This window comes from Leptodactylus fuscus, chromosome 11 (genome assembly GCF_031893055.1).
Source record: "Leptodactylus fuscus isolate aLepFus1 chromosome 11, aLepFus1.hap2, whole genome shotgun sequence".
NCBI lineage: Eukaryota > Metazoa > Chordata > Amphibia > Anura > Leptodactylidae > Leptodactylus > Leptodactylus fuscus.
Window position 1 is genome coordinate 3,240,814 of NC_134275.1, and position 27,290 is coordinate 3,268,103.

At 46.2% G+C, this 27,290-nt stretch overlaps 1 protein-coding gene across 4 annotated transcripts in view; it reads left to right on the forward strand.

Moving 5' to 3' along the window:
- Positions 1–300: 300 nt before the first annotated feature.
- The window catches only part of LOC142184530 (phosphatidylinositol-binding clathrin assembly protein-like), a 29,067-nt gene continuing 2,077 nt past the window's right edge, over positions 301–27,290 (forward strand). The window contains exons 1-19 of one of the 4 annotated variants that reach the window (XM_075259434.1): positions 301–771; positions 6,991–7,133; positions 8,369–8,444; positions 9,739–9,841; positions 9,923–10,016; positions 10,105–10,216; positions 10,983–11,089; positions 11,629–11,670; positions 13,540–13,625; positions 13,886–14,009; positions 14,927–15,063; positions 15,984–16,087; positions 16,353–16,510; positions 17,781–17,862; positions 19,868–19,999; positions 20,086–20,116; positions 20,268–20,394; positions 21,198–21,254; positions 21,394–21,501. In XM_075259434.1, the coding sequence (XP_075115535.1) occupies positions 642–771; positions 6,991–7,133; positions 8,369–8,444; positions 9,739–9,841; positions 9,923–10,016; positions 10,105–10,216; positions 10,983–11,089; positions 11,629–11,670; positions 13,540–13,625; positions 13,886–14,009; positions 14,927–15,063; positions 15,984–16,087; positions 16,353–16,510; positions 17,781–17,862; positions 19,868–19,999; positions 20,086–20,116; positions 20,268–20,394; positions 21,198–21,254; positions 21,394–21,501 (1,953 nt within the window). In that variant the 5' untranslated portion in view covers positions 301–641. Of the gene's footprint in view, positions 772–6,990; positions 7,134–8,368; positions 8,445–9,738; positions 9,842–9,922; positions 10,017–10,104; positions 10,217–10,982; positions 11,090–11,628; positions 11,671–13,539; positions 13,626–13,885; positions 14,010–14,926; positions 15,064–15,983; positions 16,088–16,352; positions 16,511–17,754; positions 17,863–19,867; positions 20,000–20,085; positions 20,117–20,267; positions 20,395–21,197; positions 21,255–21,393; positions 21,502–27,290 lie in introns of all 4 variants that reach the window. The other 3 variants (XM_075259436.1, XM_075259433.1, XM_075259435.1) reach the window with 3 other exon arrangements.

A 27,290-nucleotide genomic window follows, 5' to 3' on the forward strand; every position in this document is an offset into this window, starting at 1 on the left:
GCCGGTCCTATGAAGGATTTGTCCACCAATGCCCAACCCGCGCCATTGTTTAGTGATTATACTATACGGCTGCCATGTTGTATTACTTCCCTGAGAAGCGATGGTGGAATCTCAGACAGATCCTCCAGTGTGAGCAGCGCCTTCTTAGTGTGTGGTGACAGCACTGGTGTGACTAGTAGGGGGCCACTCATTTCCCAGCTGACTGAGGCGCCATAATCCTGTCACATTCCAGCCCACCTTAAATCCATGGAGGTGACTCCCCGCCGCTCAGCCCTCCCCCGCCACACTGAGCCATCACCAGACCGGCACACAGTGTCCTCCCTCCTCTCAGCCCTCCATCCTCGGCTCCGGTTCCAGTCTCGTACCACCTTAACAACAGCCGGCGCTCTGCGGACCGCGGTCACATGACACGGCGCCGCCATTTTGTCTTAGGAGTGAAGTGTGAGGTAAAAAAGAGAGAAGGGAGAGAAACCGGAAAGGAAGACGGGAGATAGACGGAGAGAGCGGCGGAAGGGCACGGAGCTCGGCGGCTGCCATTCTGCCTGTCAGAGCAGCTGTCAGCAGGGTGAGGAGCCAGGCCAGCGGAGGAGCGGACATTGCACTGACAGGATCCCTGAATCTGTAGGCCCAGCGCGGACACAATGTCGGGTCAGTCCATCACAGACCGGATCACGGCGGCCCAGCACAGTGTCACCGGCTCAGCCGTGGCCAAAGCCGTGTGTAAGGCGACCACACATGAGGTGATGGGGCCCAAGAAGAAGCACCTGGACTGTAAGTCGTGTCTATAGTGTATGTAGTATATATAGTGTAAAGTATATAGTGTGTACAGTATATAGTGTATACACCCTGTGTGCTCTCAGTTTATAGTGTATACACCCTGTGTACTCTGTCTATAGTATATACAGTGTATAGTGTATATGTAGTGTAAAGTATATAGTGTATACACTGTGTATTCTCTGTATATAGTATATATAGTGTATACACCCTGTGTACTCTGTGTATATAGTGTATATAGTCTGTCCGTACATCCAGCATCTCCTCAGTACTCATGGATGCACGGAAAACATTGGGCTGTGTTCACACTTCATCATCAGTCGGACCTGTGTGCGGCACCAGGAGCTCAGGAACTTATAATGGTGCCATCGTATTGACAGGAGGAGTAACAGTGCGAGTCATTGACCCTCACCTATGTATACAGTGCACAGAGTCCTATATACACACTATAGTATACTGGGTATGGGGCTCTGCTTGTGTATACAGTGTGTAGGATGATATATACACTATGTGTACTGGGTGGTGTTCTGTATATATGTCCTTACCTATGTATATAGTGCCCAGACTCCTATATACACTATAGTATACTGGGTATGGGGCTCTGCTTGCTTGTGTATACGGTGTGTATTCTGCTGTGTACGTACTATATACTCTCTGTGCTCTGTATACTCAGGTTATGTATCGTTATATATCTTACCTGTGTATACAGTGTGCATTCTGCCCTGTACATACTATATACTCTGTGCTCTGTATACTCAGGTTATGTATCATTATGTATACGGTGTGCACAGTGATATGTACAATGTATACGGGTTATATAGTTATAGTCAGTGGTGTTAGTTCCTCCCTGTATACTGTATGGTGTCTCGTATACCTGTGCTTATGGTGCTACAGTGTTTGATTTTAATATATAAATAATATGTGGATCTACATTGTTCTGTGTATATATAATGTATACGTCATGGTGCATATATAGAGACCTATACTGAATGTGAGTGTGGTCTGTATGCGGACACCCTGTATCACTATATTACATGGCCTTATCTCTGTATATAGTGATGGATATATATAGATAGATCTAACAGAGTGATATGTGTTGTCACATGCCTCTACCTGTGTATATACCCTACCTGCTGTCACATGCCCCTACCTGTGTATATACCCTACCTGTTGTCACATGCCTCTACCTGTGTATATACCCTACCTGCTGTCATATGCCCCTACCTCTGTATATACCCTACCTGCTGTCACATGCCCCTACCTCTGTATATACCCTACCTGTTGTCACATGCCCCTACCTCTGTATATACCCTACCTGCTGTCACATGCCCCTGCCTCTGTATATACCCTACCTGTTGTCATATGCCCCTACCTGTGTATATACCCTACCTGTTGTCACATGCCCCTACCTGTGTATATACCCTACCTGTTGTCATATGCCCCTACCTGTGTATATACCCTACCTGTTGTCACATGCCCCTACCTGTGTATATACCCTACCTGTTGTCACATGCCCCTACCTGTGTATATACCCTACCTGTTGTCACATGCCCCTACCTGTGTATATACCCTACCTGTTGTCATATGCCTCTACCTGTGTATATACCCTACCTGCTGTCACATGCCCCTGCCTCTGTATATACCCTACCTGTTGTCATATGCCCCTACCTGTGTATATACCCTACCTGTTGTCACATGCCCCTACCTCTGTATATACCCTACCTGTTGTCACATGCCCCTACCTCTGTATATACCCTACCTGCTGTCACATGCCCCTGCCTCTGTATATACCCTACCTGTTGTCATATGCCCCTACCTGTGTATATACCCTACCTGTTGTCACATGCCCCTACCTCTGTATATACCCTACCTGTTGTCACATGCCCCTACCTCTGTATATACCCTACCTGCTGTCACATGCCCCTGCCTCTGTATATACCCTTTCTTTTTGTCATATGCCCCTACCTGTGTATATACCCTACCTGTTGTCATATGCCTCTACCTGTGTATATACCCTACCTGCTGTCACATGCCCCTACCTCTGTATATACCCTATCTGTTGTCACATGCCCCTACCTGTGTATATACCCTACCTGCTGTCATATGCCCCTACCTGTGTATATACCCTACCTGTTGTCATATGCCCCTACCTGTGTATATACCCTACCTGCTGTCACATGCCCCTATCTCTCTATATACCCTACCTGTTGTCATATGCCCCTACCTGTGTATATACCCTACCTGTTGTCATATGCCCCTACCTGTGTATATACCCTACCTGTTGTCACATGCCCCTACCTCTGTATATACCCTACCTGTTGTCACATGCCCCTACCTCTGTATATACCCTACCTGCTGTCACATGCCCCTGCCTCTGTATATACCCTTTCTTTTTGTCATATGCCCCTACCTGTGTATATACCCTACCTGTTGTCATATGCCTCTACCTGTGTATATACCCTACCTGCTGTCACATGCCCCTACCTCTGTATATACCCTATCTGTTGTCACATGCCCCTACCTGTGTATATACCCTACCTGCTGTCATATGCCCCTACCTGTGTATATACCCTACCTGTTGTCATATGCCCCTACCTGTGTATATACCCTACCTGCTGTCACATGCCCCTATCTCTCTATATACCCTACCTGTTGTCATATGCCCCTACCTGTGTATATACCCTACCTGTTGTCATATGCCCCTACCTGTGTATATACCCTACCTGTTGTCATATGCCCCTACCTGTGTATATACCCTACCTGTTGTCACATGCCCCTATCTCTCTATATACCCTACCTGTTGTCATATGCCCCTACCTGTGTATATACCCTACCTGCTGTCACATGCCCCTACCTCTGTATATACCCTATCTGTTGTCATATGCCCCTACCTGTGTATATACCCTACCTGTTGTCACATGCCCCTACCTCTGTATATACCCTATCTGTTGTCACATGCCCCTACCTGTGTATATACCCTACCTGCTGTCATATGCCCCTACCTGTGTATATACCCTACCTGTTGTCACATGCCCCTATCTCTCTATATACCCTACCTGTTGTCATATGCCCCTACCTGTGTATATACCCTACCTGCTGTCACATGCCCCTACCTGTGTATATACCCTACCTGTTGTCATATGCCCCTACCTGTGTATATACCCTACCTGTTGTCACATGCCCCTACCTCTGTATATACCCTATCTGTTGTCACATGCCCCTACCTGTGTATATACCCTACCTGCTGTCATATGCCCCTACCTGTGTATATACCCTACCTGTTGTCACATGCCCCTACCTCTGTATATACCCTACCTGTTGTCACATGCCCCTACCTGTGTATATACCCTACCTGTTGTCACATGCCCCTATCTGTGTATATACAGTGGGGGGAATTTATTAAGACCTTCTTAAGCTCCTTCACTAGAATGGAAGTCTAAGGGTTGGTTCACATTGGTGTATGAATTCTGTCCGGTTAGAGTCTGCATGTAGACCCCCGGACAGAATACAATCACACGTGCTGTGCTGTAAAAGCACACGGACCCCAGAGACTATAATGGGGTCCATGTGCTTGCCGTGCACTGCCCTGACAAATCATTCTTGCAATCGCGATTGTATTCAGTCCGGGGGGTCTCCATATGGACTCTAACCGGACGGAATTCATACGCCAATGTGAACCAGGGGTAACACAGGGGTAATGCTTTCATTTCGTTCAGGTTTCTGTCCCCAAACCCATTTTAATAACTGCGGAAAGAAAAACACTGCAAGCATTGCTTTTCTCTCTGCATTTTTTGCCCTTTTTGGTTGGAAACCAGGCGCACCCCATTATAGTCTTTGGTTTTCGCAGGTAACTGCTTTTTGGAAGCGGATTAAATTTCCGTTTGAGGGGTCCACGAACAGAAACCTGAACACAGATGTGAGCTCAGCCTAAGTTATTCAGGGACTGATGTAGATTTCTATATATCTCAGCACCCCGGGACAACGTTTTCTCTGCTTATCTCCATCCACTTTTGTAAAACGTAGCCAGCCGTGTGTAGATAGTGGGAAGCGTTTCATATTTGGTGCAAAACACCCCCCCCCCAAAAAAAAAAAAAAAAAAAATCACTATGTGGCAACTATTTCCATCGTCATCCCACAACCATGTCCATGAGTTCACCCCTTACTGCGTACAGTAATACATGGCCATCTATTAGGTATGGATAAGATATTTATGGGGAGAATTCTGACTGGATAGCGGGTATAGGTGATGGGCACATCTAGGCGTATCAATGGAAAACGGAGCAGGGGGTTGGGCGCTGGTTGCTGATTTATAGTCACCGCTGTGACTACTGGGGGTAGATGGGGGCATTGGTGGACAACTTTTGGTCGATGGCTACAATTTGCGGTCGTTATAGGTGTAAATCTAATATTGTGATCATTTTTGCAGCTTTGATAAATCTGTTGTATATACGGTTACCCTTGGTTCACATCTGCGTTCAGTAGTCCGTTTGCAGGGAGTCCGCATGGGAACCCTCATGAACGGACTACCGAACGCATTTGCAAGTGGTGTGCAATAAAAACACACAAATCCCATAGACTTTAATGGGTCCATGTGCTTGCTGCGAGATCTCCGCATGTTCCCTGATTTGTGTACTTTCACTGCACACCGCTTGCAAGTGTGTTTGGTAGTCCGTTTGCGGGGGTCCCCATGTGGACTCCCCCATACTGATTACCAATGCAGATGTGAATGAGGCCTTAGATGGACAAACCAATCTCTCCCCCACCCACATATCAAAAATGGAGTCTGTGTTGTGGATGTGCTAAGTGTGTATTGGGCAGATGAGCTTAAATGGCTGCAAAATTCTGTTTTGTGACTTTTTAGGTGAGGATTTTGGGGGTGAAGAGCTTGATAAATTACCACTGTAATATGCAGAGTATTGAGGGAAACGACTCTGGGTGAGACTTTGGAGACTCAGTTGCAGGTTGTCGAAACTGAGGCCTCCATATTAAGGGATGACTCTGCCGTGACGTCAGAAAGAAAAAAAAAAAAAATTGTTGTAGAAAATGGGCCGAAAAACGCAGCGTGGATGAATTTATGAAGCCCTAAGCTCTGGAAATCTGCCATAAAGGCTAAGGTCTCACGGGACGATCCGCACCCCTAAAGGAAAAAAATGCGGTGGGAACACATCGGGGTTCTTTCCGCAGCGCTTTAAACAGAAAGTTCACAAAGTTTTCCTCTGCGGACTTTCTCTTACCATTATATCTACGGGGAAGCTGCCGGCGTTTCTGTAGGTAGAATTGACATGCTATGATTTCCAAAAATGCGCCGGTTTCGGAAATCCCTGCAATTCCACTATGCATATTTTTTTGCAATGTGTGGATGGGATTTGCAGCGTTTATGCCATTAAACCCATTGTCTATTAGGACCTGTGGCTAGTTAAGTGTCTCAAATCGACCTGACAGGTTCTCTTTAAAGGGATCCTATCTTTTAAACACAATTTTTTTTTTTCTCCCTAACATGTTGGAATAGCCTTAAGAAAGGCTATTCGTCTCCTACCTTTCCTTTTCTTCTCTGTGCCGCCATTTGCCTGCAATCCCGGTTTTTCTCTGTATGTAAATGAGCTCTCTCGAAGCCCCCAATGCTGCCATTGGTGTCCCAAATGCTGCCAGAGAGCTCTCCAGTGCCGCCTCCATCTTCTTCTGCGACGAGGTCTTTACTGCATCTTCTTCCGGCGGCATCTTCTTACTTCTAGGCCTAGGGCAAGCCGACTACGCATGCCCACAGCCACAAGAAAAATGGCCACTTCCACAGTATTATAAGTGGCCATTTTCTCGTGGCCGGCGGGCATGCGCAGTCTTCTATGCCCAAGGCCCGAGGCCTAGAAGTAAGAAGACTCCGCTGGAAGAAGACGCAGTGAAGACCTCGTCGCAGAAGAAGATGGAGGCGGTGCTGGAGAGCTCTCTGGCAGCATTCGGGACGCCCTCAGTGCTGCGAGAGATCATTTACATACAGAGATAACCGGGATTGTTGGCGAACGGCAACGCGGAGAAGACATCTAAAGGTAGGAGACGAATAGCCTTTCTAAAGGCTATTCTGACATGTTAGGGAGAAAAAATAGTGTTTAAAAGATAGGATCCCTTTAACAAACATTGATAAACACTGACTTTAAAACCTCCCCCTCCTCAAAAGGCAAATCATTAAATCCCCTTGGTGTTTGTCATTATTTGTTTTATCAGATCTTATCCAGTGTACCAATGAAATGAATGTTAACATACCGCAACTTGCTGACACCCTCTTTGAACGGACTGCCAATGGTAGCTGGGTTGTCGTATTCAAAGCCCTAATCACAACGCACCACCTTATGATGTACGGAAATGAGGTAAGATTGCTTTTAATGTTGTCCCTTTTTTTTTTTTTTTTTTGTAATTGAGCAAGTAATATTCACATTAATGGGATGGTAAATGTTATAGGTAGAGATGAGCGAACACTGTTCGGATCAGCCGATCCGAACAGCACGCACCCATAGAAATGAATGGAAGCACCTTTGACGCCGACTTTGCCGGCGGCCGGCGTCACAGGTGCTTCCATTCATTTCTATGGGTGCGTGCTGTTCGGATCGACTGATCCGAACAGTGTACGCTCATCTCTAGTTATAGGTTCATGAACAGCAGAATAAAGAATGGGCCTGTGTTTTTGCTTCCTCTTAACAGGATTTTATAGGACTAATGTGCTGTGAATAGGTCACATGATGAACGAACGTGATACCCCTAGTCTGACAAGTGACGTTACACTCATTGGTCATATTGCCGACACGTGTAGATGACTCCAGGAAAAATCCTTTAAAGGGATACGATCATTGAATACCCTTTTTTCTGATTAACATGTAGGTTTAGCCTTAAGAAAGGATATTCTTCCCTACCTTTAGATGTCTTCTCTGCGCCGCCGTTCGGTAAAAATCCCGGTTTTCTTTGGTATGCCAGTGAGTTCTCTTGCAGCACTGGGGGGCGGTCCCTAGCGCTCAAACAGCACTGGGGGCGTCCCCAATGCCGCGAGAGAACTCTCCAGCGACACCTCCATCTTCTTCTGGAACGCCCTCTCCCTGTGTTGTCTTCTGTCCTAGGTTTCAATTTTCTAGGCCTTGGACAGAGCTGACTGCGCATGCCCGGGCCACAAGAAAATGGCCGCTTACACCAGCTTACTTTGTAAGCCGCCATTTTCTTGTGGCCCAGGTATGCACAGTCCGCTCTGCCCGAGGCCTAGAAGATTGAAACCCAGGACGGAACAAGACATAGGGAGAAGCCGTTCCTGAAGAAGATGGAGGTGTCGCTGGAGATTTCTCCCACAGCATTGGACCCGCCCCCAGTGCTGCAAGAGAACTCATTTGCATACTGAAGAAAACCCGGATTATATACCAAACGGCGACGCGGAGAAGACATCTAAAGGTAGGAGAAAAATAGTCTTTCTTAAGGCTATTCCTACATGTTAGTCAGAAAAAAAAGGTATCCAATGATAGGATCCCTTTAAATAGTCAAACCACTGCTTTTCCTATGTATTTTTTTTTTAAATGGCATTTATTACTTCCTGATTTTCATCACTTTTTGTCTTTCCTTTTAGCGATTCATTCAGTATCTTGCATCCAGAAATACGTTATTCAACCTCAACAACTTCTTAGATAAAGGTGCTATGCAAGGTAGGTACACTTTATATTACACACTATGGATATAGTTTGTCGATGATTTCCTTTTGAAACGAAGATTCTCCGGTTGCGCAGTGCGGACGGCAGGGATTTTAAGCTATTTGGAGCTTCTTGCCTATGTTTAAGGTTGAACTTCCTCTTCAGACTGGACCGGACTCCTCTCCTCACCTTTTCTGTATTTTTAAATGCTTATAATCCCCATCAAATAAAATTTCTGGAGCAGGGACACTCAACAGATGAGTTTATTGCATTATGATAGCAGCTGGGAGAAACTCTCATTTTAGGACCACGTCTCCTAAGCCCTGACACATCGCAGTAATGGCAGCAGGGATGATGACCAATCTGAGGGTTTCTCCCAACCAGTGTTGGTTTCCATTCTTTGTGGGACGCTCAAGCCTTATACTTTGTGTGTGTGTGGGGGGACAATAATGGTGCATTATACTGTGTGGGGGGCAGTAATTTATCCTTCTATTCCATTTGACTACCAGAGTTAAAATGAATATAATTTCCCTTAATTTTTCTTGTCTAAACTTGGGGTATGTCTTATAGTCCAGGGGTAGCGAACCTTCAGCTCTCCAGCTGTTGCAAAACTACAACTCCCAGCATGCATACCTGCTCTGCTGTTCTTGGAACTCCCATGGAAGTGACTGGAGCATGCTGGGAGTTGTAGTTTCACAGCAGCTGGAGAGGTTCCCTACCCGAGTTGTAGTCTGTATTTAGCTCAGACCTTTCCTTGAAGGCGGACCCTGGTCAGTAGAATTTAGTAATAACTAGAGATATTTATTTCAAAAAACCAAGTATGTATTGTGGTGTTACTCTAATAATTCCCCGTAGTAATGTATGAATAAATTAAGGACTAAAGCAGTATCGCTTCTGCCGCTGCTGGCTTCATGCAGGGCAGGAGCATAGCGATGATGCAGGCATCTGTGCTGGCGTCCAACCGTCCCCGGCATCCGCCTCTCTATTACAGGGGATGCCGGTTCTGTATTGGCGGCCCCTTCCCCCCAAAGGGTAAACTACCCCCCCCCCCTCCAGACTCGCTCCCGTGCGCTTAGCCCCTCCTCCTCCCCCTCCCCCCTCAGAGCAGCTGATACATCACTTGACTTATGACCAGATAAGTCAAGGGATGTGTCAAAAAAAAAATGAGTAAAGTAAGATAGTGGAGAAACAAAGCGGTTTTGCTGAAGCAATGTATTTAGGAAAAGTCTTACATCCACATTAACAAGCAGTATAGATAGGATCCTTGTGATGGGACAACCCCTTTAAATCCTTTTCTACCCTTTTCTAGGCTACGACATGTCGACCTTCATTAGACGCTATAGCAGGTATCTGAATGAGAAAGCCCTCTCCTACAGACTCGTGGCGGTGGACTTCACCAAAATGAAAAGAGGGTATGTATAGCGAGGGTGTGGGTCACATGCTTGATACCTCTTGACTGTTTTTCTAAACCTGTTTTTCTGTCCCTATTTTAGGATAGATGGGGTTATGAGAACCATGGCTACAGAAAAGTTATTGAAAACTCTTCCTATCATTCAGAATCAGCTAGACGCTCTGCTAGATTTTGATGTAGGTGCCCCGTGACCTTGTGACTGTAGCGTCTTTAGTCCTTTTTTCTTTTCTTCAAGTGTTTTCAATATGTCTGTGTTTATTATAGGCAAACCCAAATGAATTAACTAACGGTGTTATCAATACCGGCTTCATGCTGCTCTTCAAAGACTCCATTCGATTATTTGCTGCCTACAATGAAGGAGTGATTAATTTGTTAGGTAAGTCGTCTTCTGTCCGTGTCTACAGATCACTTATGTTTCAGCACAATTTTAGTGTATTGGAAATAAAGGGCGATATAAGTTTTTGCTCTGACGTAGAAGCTGTTTAAAGGGCTTCCTGGCACATCGGACAGATGCTGCATTCAGTAGATGGGCCTTAGACATTGCTGTATATCCCGCATGCCTCCTAGTAAGGCGAGCTCTACATCCAGAATGGTGGCTGTCCACGTCTGTCTTTGCCTTTACTTCTATGGGACACTTGCTTTCAAACAGTCATTATGCCACCAAAGTCTGGGAATACGGACTGGTGCATTTATGGGTTAACTGGTATTGCCATCTCTCTTTATATGGCCATATCCGTAGGAAATGCCAAAATCCCTGATAGTCAGGTGCAAAAGAAAGAACCGTATCTAGCTCATGTCAGGAGTTATGGAAATAGCTGAGCAGGCGATCTTGCAAGAACAGACAACGGAAAGAATGATTGAGGTCACAGAAGTGGCATCTACAGCTAGTCGTACTGGTGACAGCCGTAAATACGAAGATGGGAATACTCCTTTATGTAGTCTGCTTCCTGAAATATGTTGTTTAAGTAAAACTACAAATGCTGGAAATGTTGTATATAATGCAAATCTATATGTAGTTAGTATCCACACTGTTAGTACAGAGCACATTGCATGAAGAAAACGTCACCGTTCAGCAGCTGGACACAGCTCTAATCTAAGTGTAACCTCCTATTTGTTGAATCTTGAACATTTTTTCTTCGTAGAAAAATACTTTGATATGAAGAAGAACCAGTGTAAAGAAGCCTTGGATATCTATAAGAAGTTTCTCGCTCGAATGACCAAACTGTCCGAATTCCTCAAAGTGGCAGAGGTCAGTATTACTGTTCCCGTATCAAAGAGGCCTCCTGTAGCTCTTGGCACTGGTACAGTAGCACGTGTCATGCATGCCCTACAAATTGAATGCTCAAATCTGGATATGCCAATGGTGAATGAATGCAGCTACAATAGTACACAGTGAATGCATTACTGCTCGATGCCTTTCTCACTTTTCTGCAGGTTTTGTCTTGCAACCAACAGCAACTTGCAAGTTTTCCCTCCTTTGCTATGTTGACATGGCACATTGCTCCCTGACTACATCAAGCCTGATCCACGCATAAGCCTCTAATCTTTGCATTTTGAGTTGCACTAACTGCATGATGTCGGCACCTTGCAGATTTCGGTTGCCTGGTTCTTGCACCTTTTGCTTTCATTGTTGATAGCAAGTGCCACTGTACCAGTCCATTAAGTTAACATAGGCCCTTTTCCCTTCATACTGTGTGTGTAAGCATTCAATATCCACAGCACTCTCCATTGCCGCTGCATGAAGTAATGTACACTTTTCTTTTCCCCCCTTTTTTTTTGTGAATTCAGCAAGTTGGGATTGATCAGGGTGACATTCCAGATCTTACTCAGGTCAGTGTGCATTTCACATTCATTCCATTCTTGTCATTTCACATGTCTTCCAGGTCTCTGTATTTTTATTGCTTTTATCCCTAAACCATTATCATGAGAAGTTTTCTCTTCCGTATATATTTTTATATGGAAAAAACATTCATGTGAACTGGTGACTTCATGTATCCACCTTGAATATTTCAATCCAAAATCTAACCATTGCATCGCAGCGCCACCTTGTTCTCTCTTTTGAAATGATAGGGACAATATGTAATGAGTGTTGCTTTTTGTGAAGCTCGGGTTCTGTGGTTAACGTCTGCTATAACATAAGTCTACTGAAAGTGAATGGGTTGATGTTTAGGTTTTGATGACTTCACTCTTGACAGGTTTGCAAATTCAGACTAAGTATACAAAATGTGTGTAATACATTATAGTTAAATGGTCTGTCCAGTTCACTTTTACATAGAGGTCAGTAGCAATCTGACACCCTGGACCCAGATATTTAACTTCATCACTCTTTACATCAAACACCGTCTGCTTCATTGCAACAGCTGCCTCACATAATAGTCAATGGGGCAAGGATACTATTAAGCAGACGGCATGCAATGTAAACAGTGACAAGTGCCATGACCCGCACAGGTCAGTTGCTGCAGCCTTTGGAGCTGCTCAGTTTGTAGAGTCAGGAGCAGACAGCCTTGTATACTGTGGTGTGGGAGCCGAGCTGCAGCACAACCACTACACAGTGTACAGAGCAGCCTGCTTTGGAGTTTGTATAGTGTACACAAATAGCAGTTATTGGGGGAGATGCCAAGTTTCAGACTCTGACAGATTCATTACTGACAATCTATCCTAAGGATGCACCAACAAAAACCTCTTTAAACAGCTGCATGTTCCTGCCCTTGACTCCCTTTGGTGCATTTTTGTTTATTTTCTGTATATAACAGCAAAACTGCACAGTATATATTTATACACACGGTCCCTTGTATTGAAAAGCATGGAGGCCTGTGTATTTCAATACGATTAAAAAAAATATCAGGAATGGCTTCTAATGTGGTGCACATCAGAGACTCTCCCTTACTGTGTTGTTCAGAAGAGGCCAAAGATCTTCAGACATCAGAACTACAGATGAGCGGGTGGTATTTGTTCAAATACCTCGCTGCCATAGGACTGTGTGTAAGCGGCCGATCACCAAGGGGTTAAGCGCATCAATTATTCACTGCGCTTAACCCTTTGATGATCGCCTGCTTACATGCATTCCTATAGCAGCAAGGTATTGGGTCGAATACTACTCGCTCATCTCTAATCAGAACCTCTGTCAGGGTCTTTTCACGCTGTGTGTTGACTCTATGTGCCACAGAAGCTTCTGGAGCATACTGTACTTTGCACAGATCCATAGGCTTCCAGTATTGCAAAGGAGGCCATAAGAGTATTGGGTGGTATAAATAGGTGACGTTTTTATTCCATACAGTCGCATCTAGTTAGAAACCAATACTGAACATTGGTGACCATCTCCTTATATCTCTGCGGTATTTGCAGGGGCACCGTACAATGCAGCGTAAGAGAATCCTAAGATTACGGTTTTGGCACCTGGTATTATTCTAGTTTTAGCAGGTGATTATTTAACAAATTGGGATTGCTGGAATTTCCTAGTAATTGTACTTAAGTGATTTCCTACCAGAACTTTGTATGATCTTATTATACATGTTATGTGTTTAGAAGAAATTTTAAAGTTCGTATTCTTGTGTGACACTGCAGCGAATGCTTTAGGTTAGGTAGAGTCGAGAGGAGAGACGAGTAAAACGAGGTTAGACGCAGGTATTTTTGTCTTGTACAACTTTGCATTGACTTTTTCTCTGAAAAGGGATCTAATTGATGACTATTCATCTGCAGGCACCCAGCAGTTTGCTGGAAGCACTCGAACAGCACTTGGCATCCCTTGAAGGGAAAAAAACAAAGGAACTCTCAGCTGCTAGTCGGTGAGTTGCACATAGCGCTCTCGTCATGCCAAGTGTGAGACTCTTAATTGAAGGACATCATCTAAAACTGTTTTGTCAAAGATTTCTTTTTTTTTTTTTTTATTTCCCACTCACGTTGCTATGTACAGATTTTTCACCCTGTTTATGATCTGTCTCTTACATGGAGGTGGATAATGGATGTATGAAAGGTTACATTTTGTGTTGTATTTGACATTATTTTGTCAGCTGATGTGTTTTTTTTGTTGTTTGCTTTACTGCAGAGCTAGCACTTTGTCCAGTGCGGTATCTTCTCTCGCCACAACTGGTTTATCTTTTTCTAAAATGGATGAAAAGGAGCGACAGCAGGCTCTGGAAGAGGAACAAGCAAGACTTCAAGCACTTAAGGTCAAGAAAGAAACAAAATTCTGTACTATTCACATATGCCATTTTCCACTGTATTTTAACAACTTAAAGGGATTCTATCATTAAAATCACATTTTTTTCTCGCTAACACGTAGGAACAGCCTTAAGAAAGGCTATTCTTCTCCTACCTTTAGATGTCTTCTCCACGCCGCCGTTCGGTAGAAATCCCAGTTTTCGTCTGTATGCAAATGAGTTCTCTCGCAGCACTGGGGGCGTCCCCAATGCTACGAGAGAAATCTCCAGCGCCCCCTCCATCTTCTTCAGGAATGGCACCTCTGCGCGTCTTCTTCTGGAGCTGGGTTCAAACTTCTAGGCCTCAGGCAGAGCCGACAGTGCATGCCCGCGGCCACAAGAAAATGGCCGCTTACTTACTGTGTAAGCAGCTGTTTTTCTTGGGGGTTGTCTCAGGAAGTCAGCTCATATCAATATATCCTATTAGGTCATATGGATATTATATGGGTTGTTAAATCTGGAACCTATTACAGCAAAACATGGAAAAAAGAAGCGTCCTGCTCGATATAAACCACCAATAGCAGTTTCAGACCTTTGATTTATAGCAGCTACATTGACATGGGAATCCTCATGTCCGAAAATAACCTTAAGGTAACGGAGAGAGTTGTGAGGATGCTCGGAGAGGTGAGTGGTGTCATTTAGCTAATGTCTATAGTAAGAGCCGTTTTTTTCTGTATCCAGCTTTATAATAGCTGTGTTGTGTCTGATGTGGATCTGAGAGGTCAGACTCCCATTGGTCACAACATAATGGAATATCTTATTTTATTATTATTATTATTATTATTAGCTGTATAAGAGGACAATACCACTGTAATATTAAGAGTGTTGCCTTTTACTGTTATTGTACAGTCTCTTATTTTCTCAATGTAAATGATTTCTCCTTCCAGGAGCAGCGTCTTAGGGAAATTTCTGTTGTGTCAAATTCTACACCCGGATCGACCTCGCCAAGCACGTTATCTGGAAAAAGTGTTAATACCACTTCAGCTGTGGACCTTTTCTCAACACCTGCGCCAACAACTAATAGGTAAGTCTAGGAATGTATACTGTGATTTAGGGAATGGAGAAGTCACCCATGTGCAGTCAGAGACCTCCTCACAGACAGGGTAGGGATTAAAATCAGCCACTAATGTATATGGAGGTGTAAGCGTCTCGTGGCGGCAGATGTTAGGGGGGGGATAGAAAGTTGGGACATGTTGGATGGGAATAGGCCGGGTCCAGGGCCTGGTGCTTGACTACATGTAGCGGTCTCTGTGAGCTTGTCACGTCATGTTCATTAATCAGATGACCATTCTTCAGCTCAGTCCCATCCAAGTTAATGGAGTTTAGCTGCAATATCAGGCACTGAAGCAACACCGTACATGTCATTGAAATTGATTTAGAAAAGTTCCACACCAGCAGCGGCTTACAACACTCTTCCCAATCAGAATATGTTGGGGTCAGGTGCTCTGTCTCCGCTCGCAGGACTTCTCTCTCTGCATTTTTGTGCTCTTTTCTGGTAGAAACTCGATAGACCTCATTATAGTCTACGGGGTCCACAGGTTTCTGAGGGTAACCGCTTTTCTGAAGCGGATTAGGTTTTTATTTAGGGGGTCAACAAGTGGACACCCCTGAATGAAAACCTATCGCCAGGAATAGCTGCTGGCCAAATAGTCTACTAACAGCTCTGTTATGTGTATGGCCATCGATGGTCTTATATACACCTCTCATGTCGCCCCAGACTTGAAATGTAGATTTCGTTTAGAGCAAGGTTACAATGATATGCATTATGGAAAAGATGGTTTTCGGGTAATTCTCGCTTGCACTCCTCCGGTCCAAAAGAGCCTCCCAATGTGCATTAAAGAATCAGGCTGAAAGTTGTATTTTGCTTTTACATCAATCCTGATTTTGTTGGTCTTCCAGTGGTGGGTTTTAATATTGCAAATTAAAACCATTTGTTCTTTCCAGCATGCCCAACCTGACCAGTGATCTGTTCGACTTGCAGCCAGCATTTGTACCAACAGTACAAAGCACTCCTGCCATAGCAACATCTACAAATAGCACATGGGGAGGTAAGTGCAAGGAGTATAGATATGTTGTATAGGAGTAGGCCTTGAAGTTGTTGCATTATCTCTATTTATGAAGAGCTCAATGATCAAAGACATTGTTGTATTGCTGTTAGGATATACTTCAACCTCAGTATACAGATAGCACAATGGCTTTGGTCTTATTTATATTTATGGGACTACAGTACCCAAAATATTACACAACGCACACCAATTTGTTACAGTCTGCGTCGGTTTCTTATAGTATTTGTTACTATTCTTTTCTTCACAGGGCCCTTTTCCTCATCCAATGGAGTTAGTTCCCCACCGCACTTGGACATCTTTGATATGCAACCTGTTGAAGAGGTTGTAAAGTCTACCCCCGCTTTCAGCACATCTACATTTCCTTCTAAACCAACAATGGGACTTGTTAGTGGTAAATCTAACTTTGTAAATCTATGTGTAACCTTGCATGTATTGTATGACCATTCTTAATGGAGACAGAGCAGATGCGTGAATATTTAAAGGGGTTCTATCGTTAGATTTTGGCCATTTGAGATAATCCTATGCCTGAATAGCCTTTAAAACCGACACCGAGTAACTGCCTCCAGCGTCTGTATTCTCAGCGGTAGGGAATTGAAATCTCGGGCGTGCACAGTAAGCATGCTCGAGCGCCATTTTCATGTACAGAACTGGAGTGCATCGGTAGTTGGGAGATTTTAGTCACATTCTATTGGGAACGTTTGCTATACTCTCCTATGACTGACACCCAATAGGATGAGGTGAATACGTCCTGTTGTACTTCTTATCAACTCCGTCCGGCCGCTAGATGCCGCTCGTTTTCCAGGAGCATTCGTGCAGGCGCAGTCCCACAGACAACCGGTAGTTCACAAACCGTGCTGAAGACTGGACATGACTATAAGTAAATGGATCAGGTCCTTCTTTCCCTTCTAATTCTTGTCAGACTTGGGCTCCATGGACACGACTGTAGTTATTATCCACCACTGCATATAAAGTACGGACACATTCATTCCTTCCCACATGGCTGTAATTTTTGCAGTTTTGTGTCCGGGCTCTAGTAAAGAACCACAAAATATGGAGCAGATTCTGTACTTGTCCATATTTGCAGCTCTGTCCATTTATTTCAGTGAATGGGGGTCAGTGATAAATACTAGAGATAAGCGAACATGTTCGGAACAGCCGTTTCGAACAGCACGCTCCCATAGAAATGAATGGAAGTGTGTGTGTGTGGGGGGGGGTTAAGCGGCCGGCCGCCGGCAAAGTCTGTGTGCCAGCTGCTTCCATTCATTTCTATAGGAGCGTGCTGTTCGGAACGGCTGATCCGAACAGTGTTCGCTCATCTCTAATAACTACGGATGACGCACATAGTAGAGGGATGCAAGGCCCAATATGGTGGATGGGTGTGAACGTAGGGTCCCAACCCCAATTATATAATATAAATGGAACGGATGACGCACAGCTACCAATCCATGTGTCTGTGCTGTTTTTACTGACCCCTAATTTGTCCAGCTTGTTCTCTGTGTATCTGAGATGCTTTTAAGGTTTCTTTTTATAAAACCTTTTTGCAGATATTTAATTATATTATAGTTCTGTTTTTGTCTCATGTTAACTGTGAAATTTAAAGGTTATGATCAATGTATAGTAATTGAGTGTTGGGATGTCATTGCATTTAGGTTTCCCCATGCAGTCGGGTGTACAGAACGCTTCCACAACGATGAATGTGGACTTTGATGCTGTATTTGGAACAAAGATTTCTGCACATGAAAGTAACGAAACACCAGGTAGGCTTTGTTTGCATTATCACAGTTATAATAAGGGTATGTTCACATTGGTGCTTGGACTTCTGTTATGCTACTCTGGTTTTGGTCTTAACGTTTCGTTTGTTTTGTCCTCCTGACTCAAGATACATAGTAATGTACAATGCTATTCTGCGATGTTCACACGGCATGTTTTACTAACTGAAAATTACAGGGATGATTTTAAGATAAATTCAGCCTTGTTGTGTTTTACTTCTACGTGACCTTTTCTTCGGTTGTGAGAATGCCTTTTGGTTCGATTCTCTGTGTCCTCCACTTACTAAACTAATTGTGTTTTCTCGTTTTCTTGCATGTTTTCTTGTGCTTGCCGGGGCGTCTCGCTGGTGAGTTATTAGATATTTCGTTTTTCTTTTATTAACAACTAAAATAATCTTCTGCTTTATTATTGCAAAAGGATTCCTCGTATTCCATGTGTAGATCTGATCTACCCCGCCAGCTATACTTCATTGTACAGATGTGTTCTGCTTTATGTGTGTGTCACCCATTTCATCCAGTAACCCCGCTCTGTACTAGTCCTGCCTGACAGTATGGAGTCTCAATGGTATATAAAGCCCCAAAACTAACTGAACTGACTGCTTGGGAATGGCGTGACTAAACTAGTAGTATAGAAGTGTAACTACATAGTTTGTGCTGTAGAAAAATAACTTCTGCCCATCACTTCCAACCAAGGAATAGGAAAGGCCATGATCGAAGGGATAAGTAAAGGAAATGTCATTCAGTGGTGTTTGGGTAGAACGTGGGTCTGTGTTAGAGGAAGGTCACACTACTGTATTTATAGTCCGTTGCTCTTATCTGTTGTAAGATGAGAGCAATGGACAATGATTGTAGAGTGATGGCTACAGACGGCGCCTTCTCCATCTGCATCAATTCCCATTGACTACAATGTCGGAAAACATCACCATTTCTTCCATCGTGTTTGTTTACTTTTGCAACCAAATAATTGCACGCAGGATTTGTTATTCCGTCAGCAAAGTAACAAAAAAGATATGATGGAGGAAATCTTATGTTCTGTTTTGTACATGGGGTGAATGGAGACGGACACCAGACATAGTAGACTCTGTCTTTAATGTTTGTTGCTCTCACCTTATGATGAATGAGAGCAATGGACATTAAATAAGACTAGCGTGAAGGCATCCTTAGGCCGGGATCACATCTACGCTGGTGCCGTTCCGTTCCCCTCTCCGCATCAGAGAGAAAAGCGCTGCAAGCAGGACTTTTCTCTTCACATTGTTTGTGCAGAAACCACATGGACCCCATTATAGCCGAGGGCAGATGTGAACCCAAAGTAAGACCAGTAGATGAGCCACAATTACCAGACACTATGCAACGCTTGATAAATCTGAAGATAACATTGCCATCTTAGACTCCAGCAAAACCTTCCCCTCCTGATAAGTTTTTCTCCCAATCTTTAGATTGTTTCGAACTTGTAACTTTGCGTTGTGACGAACATTTTTGCAAAAGGGACAAAACGAAGTGCGACAATATGGCTTTTGCTTTTCCCTTTCCATTATGAATTAGCGTCACAAAAGCCGATGTGAAATGGTCACTTATTTTACTTTTCTCCTGACCATAAGGTTCCCACAAATTCCATATATCCCTTATCTACAGGAATATAGGTTTGCTTGGAACCCCAGGGATCATATGTTGTGTTCCTGAGTCATGTGTGTGAATGAGACAACCTTGCACGTGTCGGACCACCACTTTTATTCACACAATAGACTTGAGATTGGAACGCTGAAGGTCTCGGTGGTCAGACCCCTGGCGATCCTACATTTACCTCCTAGTGGTAATTGTTGTCTGTGGGCCAGCCTCAAGGTATTTATCTTGAGGGGCGACATTGCTGTAATTGAAAACAATGACTTCTCTAATGAAAACCATGCGTCCCGTTCATATATAGGTATGTTATGCAGTGTATAGTGATAGTTCTGTCGTCCTATTCAGTTCACACTTGTTTTTTTCCCCCCTTTAGTTACCTACTTTATAGATGATGTATTGCAACCGACTGTCTCACAGCAACATCAGCGATCTGCAGCGCCCTCCACGCAGGCTGGGAAATTGTTGGCAAACGACCTGGATTCCTCGCTGGCAAACCTGGTTGGAAGTAAGTGGTTAGAGGCCGGTTTCTGTTGTTGGGTCGTATTTCTCTTGTAGATGCTTTTCCTCACAAAATTTCGTTTTGCGTTTTAGATCTTGGTTTTGGAGGAACACCGTCAAAAAGGTGGGTGAAGTGATTTCTATTTTGTCCAGAGCCCGGGCATGTCATAGAGACCTGTCAGTACTTGTAAACAAGTTCTTGTTCTCAGCCGGGATTGGCAGCTGTTCTAGGACCCCAAGTCATACATGATGTGTTACTGTTTGTGTGTGCGTAGATCTGACATGCAGTGGAATCAGCCTACAGAGAAGAGACTGACTGGTGGCACAAACTGGCAGGCAAGAACAAGCACGTCAACCACATGGAACCCTGCACCCGTAGCACCTGTACCCGTACCTCAAATGGTAGCTATTCTGATTTGTATTGGTTATTTTAGAATACCAAAGTTTGTCACTTTGCCAACCAACACATTCCTGACCCCAGAAGTGATTGCTGAGGGTCTCGCCCATTAGATGCCCTTTCCATGACACAAGGAGCTGGGCCACAATGCTACTTGAAGAGTAGCTAGACACTATAACATTCATGTCAATTTTGTACCAAATTGTCTTGGAATTGTGCTAATTTGCTATGATACAACTTTTGTTAGTGGCAGCTACACATATACGTATCTCCCCCCCCCTTCCCCCATGTAATATTTACCGATAATCCAGCACAACAGTCCTGAGACTTTGCTCTATTACATGTGGTCTCTTTAGTGCTCTTTTGGTTTGTGAGATTGTAATCTTGTTGGTTTTATTAACCATGCTGTCCCAGAATGGAGTCCATTATTCTACTGGATATGTAAGTTCTCATTTTTGTAACTATTATAGTTAGAATTGACATGTTTTTAATCATTTGCAGGTTTTAGTTTTTACTTTATTGCACTGCATTGAAGGAGCTCTGATAGCCCGGAAGGATTGATTTTTCATTCTGGCTACTAAGCTTAATAATAGACGGACACTTACCAATTCTGTAGGGGTTTTCTTTGCAGAATTGTTGCAATAAAATGTTAGATATTTCCTAATCGGACATATATGTAATCTTGTGAGAGAGTTTCCCCATGTGTGAGTCTTATGGGAAGGGCTTGTTAGACAATATATTAGATGCCATTATACCTCCACTAGATGTATGTGCAGATGGAGTGATGTGATTTTGCCTTCATTCTAAGGTTCCTGCACCAATGAACTATCCAGCCGCCACACCTCAAGTGCCTGTGTATGGAATGGTAAGAAAGTTATTCACGTTGCTTCCGGGTGGCTCTTTTGGGGATTCTAAAGTGAACAAATTCTTGCTGTTGCTTTTAGGTGACGTTTATAATGAAACCATTCTCCTTTGCTCATGTCTATTTGGTTTTTGCTCTTTAGGTTCCTACACAGATTGGTGCAAATCCTCTTATGGTTCCTCAGCCACTGATTTATACACAACCAGGAATAAGACCTACAAACCCATTTGCACCTGTATCTGGAGCACAGGTAACGTAATGAAATAATGGGCTAATAGTTACCAATGTAGAAAGGCTTCCTCCTCGTGCACAGCAGCTTAGTTACTTTTGATAGATGCTTGCTGGATACATTCCTAGATTTTAAAGGGTTAGTTCCATCCTGGCATCGCGCTACTGAGATGGGAATGACTGCTGCTGTTGAACACCAGAGCAAGACTTAAAGGGATCCTATCATTAGAATCCCTTTTTTTTTCTAACATATAGGAATAGCCTTAAGAAAGTCTATTCTTCTCCTACCTTTAGATGTCTTCTCCGCGCTGCCGTTCAGCATATAATCTGGTTTTCGTTGGTATGCAAATGAGTTCTCTCACAGCACTGGGGGCGTCCCCCAATGCTGTGAGAGAATTCTCCAGCGCCGCCTCCATCTTCTTCAGGAACCGGCCTCTACGCGGCGTCTTCCGGTCTGGCTTTCAATCTTCTATGCATGCGCATTCGGCTCTGCCCGCAGGCCTCGGGCAGAGCCGACTGCACCTGCGTGCGGCCTATTTTTTTTTTTTTGTGACCGCTTACTGGAAGAGCTCGCGTAAGCAACCACAAAAAAAATGGCCACATGCGTAGAAGATTGAAAGCCAGTCCAGAAGACGATGCGTAGAGGCCAGTATCTGAAGAAGATGGAGGCGGCGCTGGAGATTTCTCTCACCGCATTGGGGACGTCCCCAGTGCTGCGTGAGAACTAATTTGCATAAAGACGGAAAACGGAATAACTACCGAACGGCAGCAATGAGAAGACATCTAAAGGTAGGAGAATAATAACCTTTCCCCCTACGCCCAACAGCAGCACAACTGGGGTATTCCTGCCCCTATGAGCTGTTAGGACAGGTGGAATTTTTAATTACCTAACAGCTTTTGACCTCTATAAGAGGCCGGAAGACCTGCTCCTCCCTTGTGTTTTTTTCTGTCCTGTGGGACAGGACAGGTGGTCAGGGGGGGAGCAGATGTTCTGACCTCCTATAGGGGTCCACTACTCTCCCCCACCGGTACCTGACAGCAGAAGATCTTTTTCTGGACATCCTCTTTTTTCAGCAGAGGTCCCCTTCTCCCGGTGGGGACCCTGCCGGCTCGTGCACGCTCCTGTCCGGCTGGCGCGCCGGGTCGGGGCTTTCCCCTAGGAACGCTAGACCTAGGAACCTTTCTCAGGTTCCTCCGGTCCGCCGTCTAACAGGGTCCGCCGCACATGTGCAGTGCGCGGGTCTCGCGGCGGACGGGAAGAGAACAACCCCTAGACACGAGCATTGCACGGTAGTTCGGGAGGGGGGTCCCCCGGTCCTGGGGACCATACCTGGGTCAGATCCCCCTCCCCCTGTCTTCTCCCCTCCCCTTTTTTTCATGAGATTCTGGCTCCGTTGTAGCCCCTACCCCTTGGGCGGGGCTCCGGGCAAAACCCCGCCCCCTGGCCTATTTAAGTCCCCTTAGAGCTTCAGTTAGTGCTTGTCGCTCCGGTTGCAAGCACATCAGTTGGTGAAGCTCCCTGGTCAATTTCTGTGCTGGAGAACTGTCTTCATTGACTAAGGTTTGGCGGACATGGCCGGGGGGGGGGGGGGGGAGGTTGGAGAGTTGCATCTCTGAGTGCAGTAAGTAGTTAGTGTATCCTTTTTCTTCCTCCTCAGAATGTCTTCTTCTTCCTCCACTGTTCCGCCTAGAAGGAAGGCTACTTCCAAAAGGAAGCATCTGGCGTGCGCTTCGTGTAGAGTGCCGCTGCCTGATGACTCCCAATATCGCTTCTGTCAGGGGTGCAGGGCCCCCTCTGTTGAAACAACTCCCATGCGAGAGATGGTGTCCTGGGTGAAGGGGTATGTCCAGGACTCCATGAAAAGAATGGAAGCCGTCTCCCTGGCCAAGAGGCCACGGCTGGATTGCGAATTGTCCCTGCCGCCTCTGGAAAAGCTGCGCCTCAGGGATGTGGAGTCGTCTTCTAGTACGGAGGAGGAGAAGGAGATTTTTCCCCTGGACAAAATGTCCAGAGTATTCAAGACCCTAAGAATCAGAGACCGGGAAGGCAGGGAAGGCTCTAGCCGTAGGTCTCGTACCTTCAGGCCCTCTTCGGAGATGCTCCGCCTGATGGAGGGCAAATGGAGGCACCCGGAGAGATCCTTTGCGCCATCCACACGCTTCAAGGCACTTTTTCCCGTCTCTGAGAGTCAACTAAAGGCGTGGGGTCCCCCGTCAAAGGTGGACGTCGCCGTGGCCAAGTTATCAAGGCGCTCCATCCTTCCATCAGAGGACGGCTCGGGCCTCAGGGACCCCATGGATCGCCGAGTCGAAGGATCTTTGAGGCGTGTATATTCGTCCGCCTCTGCCCAGGCCTCTTTGGGCATGGTCGCGAATGAGGTAGCAACTGGCTTACGCGCAGAACTGTCATCCCTGGCCAAGGACATCGATTCCGGCGTGGATCGTGATGATCTCCTCGCGGCAGTGTCCGACATCACGCTGTTGGTGGATCACCTGACAGAAGCTACCCATTTTCAGACCCGTCTGGCGGCTAGATCCATGGCACTGGCTACTGTGGCTCGCCGACCCCTATGGCTGAAGCCCTGGAAGGCTGACCTTACTTCCAAAAATAGTCTCTGTGGTCTCCCCTTTGAGCCCGGACGGCTGTTCGGAAGGGAGCTCGACCACATCATGGAAGGCTGGGCCGACTCTAAGAGCAAGAACCTGCCACAGCCCCTTGAAGGTCGGAGTACCTCCTTTCGAGGAAGAGGCACCAGAGGCCAGCGGCGATCCGGGAAAGGAAGAGGTCGGGGCTCATCTCGTGGCCGTAAGAATGCCCCCTTCTAATTCCCTCTCAGTACACCCCCCCCTTCCTACTCCCCCCCCCTCCCCTGGGGTGGGCGGTCGTCTTTCCCACTATGTGGAGGCCTGGCGGCAGAATATTCGGGACCCCTGGGTCATCCAGATGATCCAGGAAGGTTATAAAATTAATTTTGTTTCCCAGCCGCCAGAGAAGATGGTAAGAACCCGCCCTCTTCAGGGCCCCAAACAACTTCATCTGGAGAGATTGATTCAGGAGTACGTGGACAAGGCCGCGCTAGAGATGGTTCCTCGCGCAGAACAAGGCACAGGCGTCTACTCTCCAGTCTTCTTGGTCCCCAAGCCATCAGGCGAGTGGCGTATGATCATCGATCTCAGGTATCTGAATCACTTCATCCGCAGGCTGCGGTTTCGCATGGAAACCATAAGGTCAGTACTACCTTTCATGCACCCTGGAGATCACTTCGTCACTCTGGACCTGAAGGACGCCTACCTCCACGTACCCATCTTTCTGGCACACCGAAAGTTCCTAAGGATTGCCGTAGACATACAGGGGAAAGAGGCGCACTTCCAGTTCGCAGCCCTCCCGTTCGGCATATCCTCCGCCCCCCCACACCTTCACAAAGGTCATAGCTCCGGTCGCTGCCGCCCTGCGCCTTCAAGGCATATTCATAGTCCCGTACCTGGACGACTGGCTCCTCAAGGCTCATTCAAAGGAGGTTCTTACCACACAGGTGCAGACCGTCGTAGCTCTACTAGACAAGCTGGGGTGGCTGGTAAACTGGCAGAAGTCAGTGATGGTGCCATCAACACGAGTTCAGTTCCTGGGACTTATTCTAGACTCTCTCAACATGACGGTCTCTTTACCCTCTCCTCGCAAAAGGAAAATTGCTCGGGCGGCACATCATTTGTCTTCCACACGGAAGGTCACCATCAGGACGGCGATGAAGGTCCTCGGATTGATGTCCGCTGCCCTAGATGCAGTTCCTTGGGCCCTATGGCATATGCGCCCTCTACAGAACGAGATCTTGAGAGTCTGGAATCACAGTCCTTCAGGTTTACAGAAGCCAATCCAGTTAACCATCAGCACCCGGCAAACCTTGCCCTGGTGGACCCATCTGCGAGATGGGAAGTCCTCGGTCCAGCCCGCCCGGACCCTGTTGACTACAGATGCCTCCCTCACAGGCTGGGGAGCTCATCTGGGGGAGACCCCGGTACAAGGTACATGGAATCAGCGGGAGAGGACGCACTCATCCAACTGGCGCGAGCTTACCGCAGTTCATCGAGCCCTTCTGTCATTTGCACCACTTCTACGAGGGAAAGCGGTCAAAGTAAGATCAGACAATCTGACGACAGTCCATTATATCAACAAGCAGGGAGGAACCAGGTCCCCCTCGCTCATGCAAGTCACCAACCTGATCTTCTCCTGGGCAGAACGAAACCTCTCCCAGCTGGCCGTGGTACATATCCAGGGCCGCCTGAACATCCTAGCGGATCAACTCAGCAGAGGCCGGCCGACCGCAGGCGAATGGTCCCTGAACCAGGACATCTTCCACTACCTGACCAGGAGGTGGGGTCTCCCCGAGGTGGATCTGATGGCCACCCAACACAATGCCAAAGTAGAAAGGTTTTGCTCCCTGTACCGGGAAGACAACCCTTTGGCGGTGGATGCCCTGTCAATACCATGGAGGTTCGAACTGGCATACGTGTTCCCTCCCATCCCGATGATACCGAAGGTATTGGCGAAACTCAGGCAGGACCAGACTTCGGCAATAGTGATCATGCCGTTCTGGCCAAAAAGGGCATGTTTCACCGACCTTATCCTTATGAGTCGGGGGAACTACTGGAGGCTTCCACCAGTCAGGAACCTGGTGTCACTGAACAGTCGGCCGTGCCTGGGCCTAGACAAATTCAACCTCACTGCCTGGAGGCTAACCGCGCCATACGCGCAGATAGAGGATTGTCCCAGGGAGTGCTAAGTACCTTAGCCCATTCAAGAGCAGAGGCAACCAATCAGAGCTACCAAAGGATCGCCCGGATATTCCGAGATTGGTGTACAGGCAGCCACCGCGATCCAGACAGAGATGCAGTCCTAGAGTTCTTACAGAACGGCTTGGAGAGAGGACTAGCACCTGCCACCCTCAAGGTTCAAGTGTCAGCTCTATCTGCTCTCCTGGAGACACGGTTATCACAAGATCCTCTTGTCAAACAGTTCCTTAGGGGGGCTGCCAGGCTCCGCCCCCAGGTACGGCCCCCTGTCCCCAGGTGGGACCTGGCCGCGGTTCTACAAGGGCTATGTGCGCCCCCCTTCGAACCATTATCTGAAGTGGACTGGAAGTACCTGTCATTTAAAGTGACCTTTCTGTTGGCAATAACCTCCGCCAAGAGGGTTGGCGAATTGCAGGCTCTAGCAGCCTCCGAACCTTTTATAACTTTCTTTCCTGACAGAATACAGCTAAGGTTCGTCCCAGGATTCTTGCCGAAGGTACCCACACTTCAGAACACCAATCAAGTGATCACCCTACCGGGTTTCTTTCCCTCCCCTGCCACTGAGCAGGAGGAGAAGCTACACACACTGGATCTGGTAAGAGCACTACGTAGTTACCTGGATCGTACAGCACCGTTCCGAAGATCAGAGAATCTTCTAGTTAATGTGTTTGGCCACAATAGAGGCGCTAAAGCATCAAAGGTAACCCTGTCTAGATGGATCAGAGAAGCTATCAGCTGTTCCCTACGGGCTCAGAATCTTCCTGTTCCAGATTTCCTACGAGCCCATGCCACCCGAGCAGTGGCGACATCATGGGCAGAGACACGGTTCCTCTCTCTAGAGCAGATATGTGCTGCAGCCTCTTGGAGCTCACAGCTGACTTTTGCCAAACACTACAGATTGGACTGGCGTACGGCCGATGCTACAGCATTTGGGCACTCCGTCTTGGCATCAGCCTGCCAGGAGGACCCGCCCTAGGGGAGATAATACTTGCTAAATCCCCAGTTGTGCTGCTGTTGGGCGTA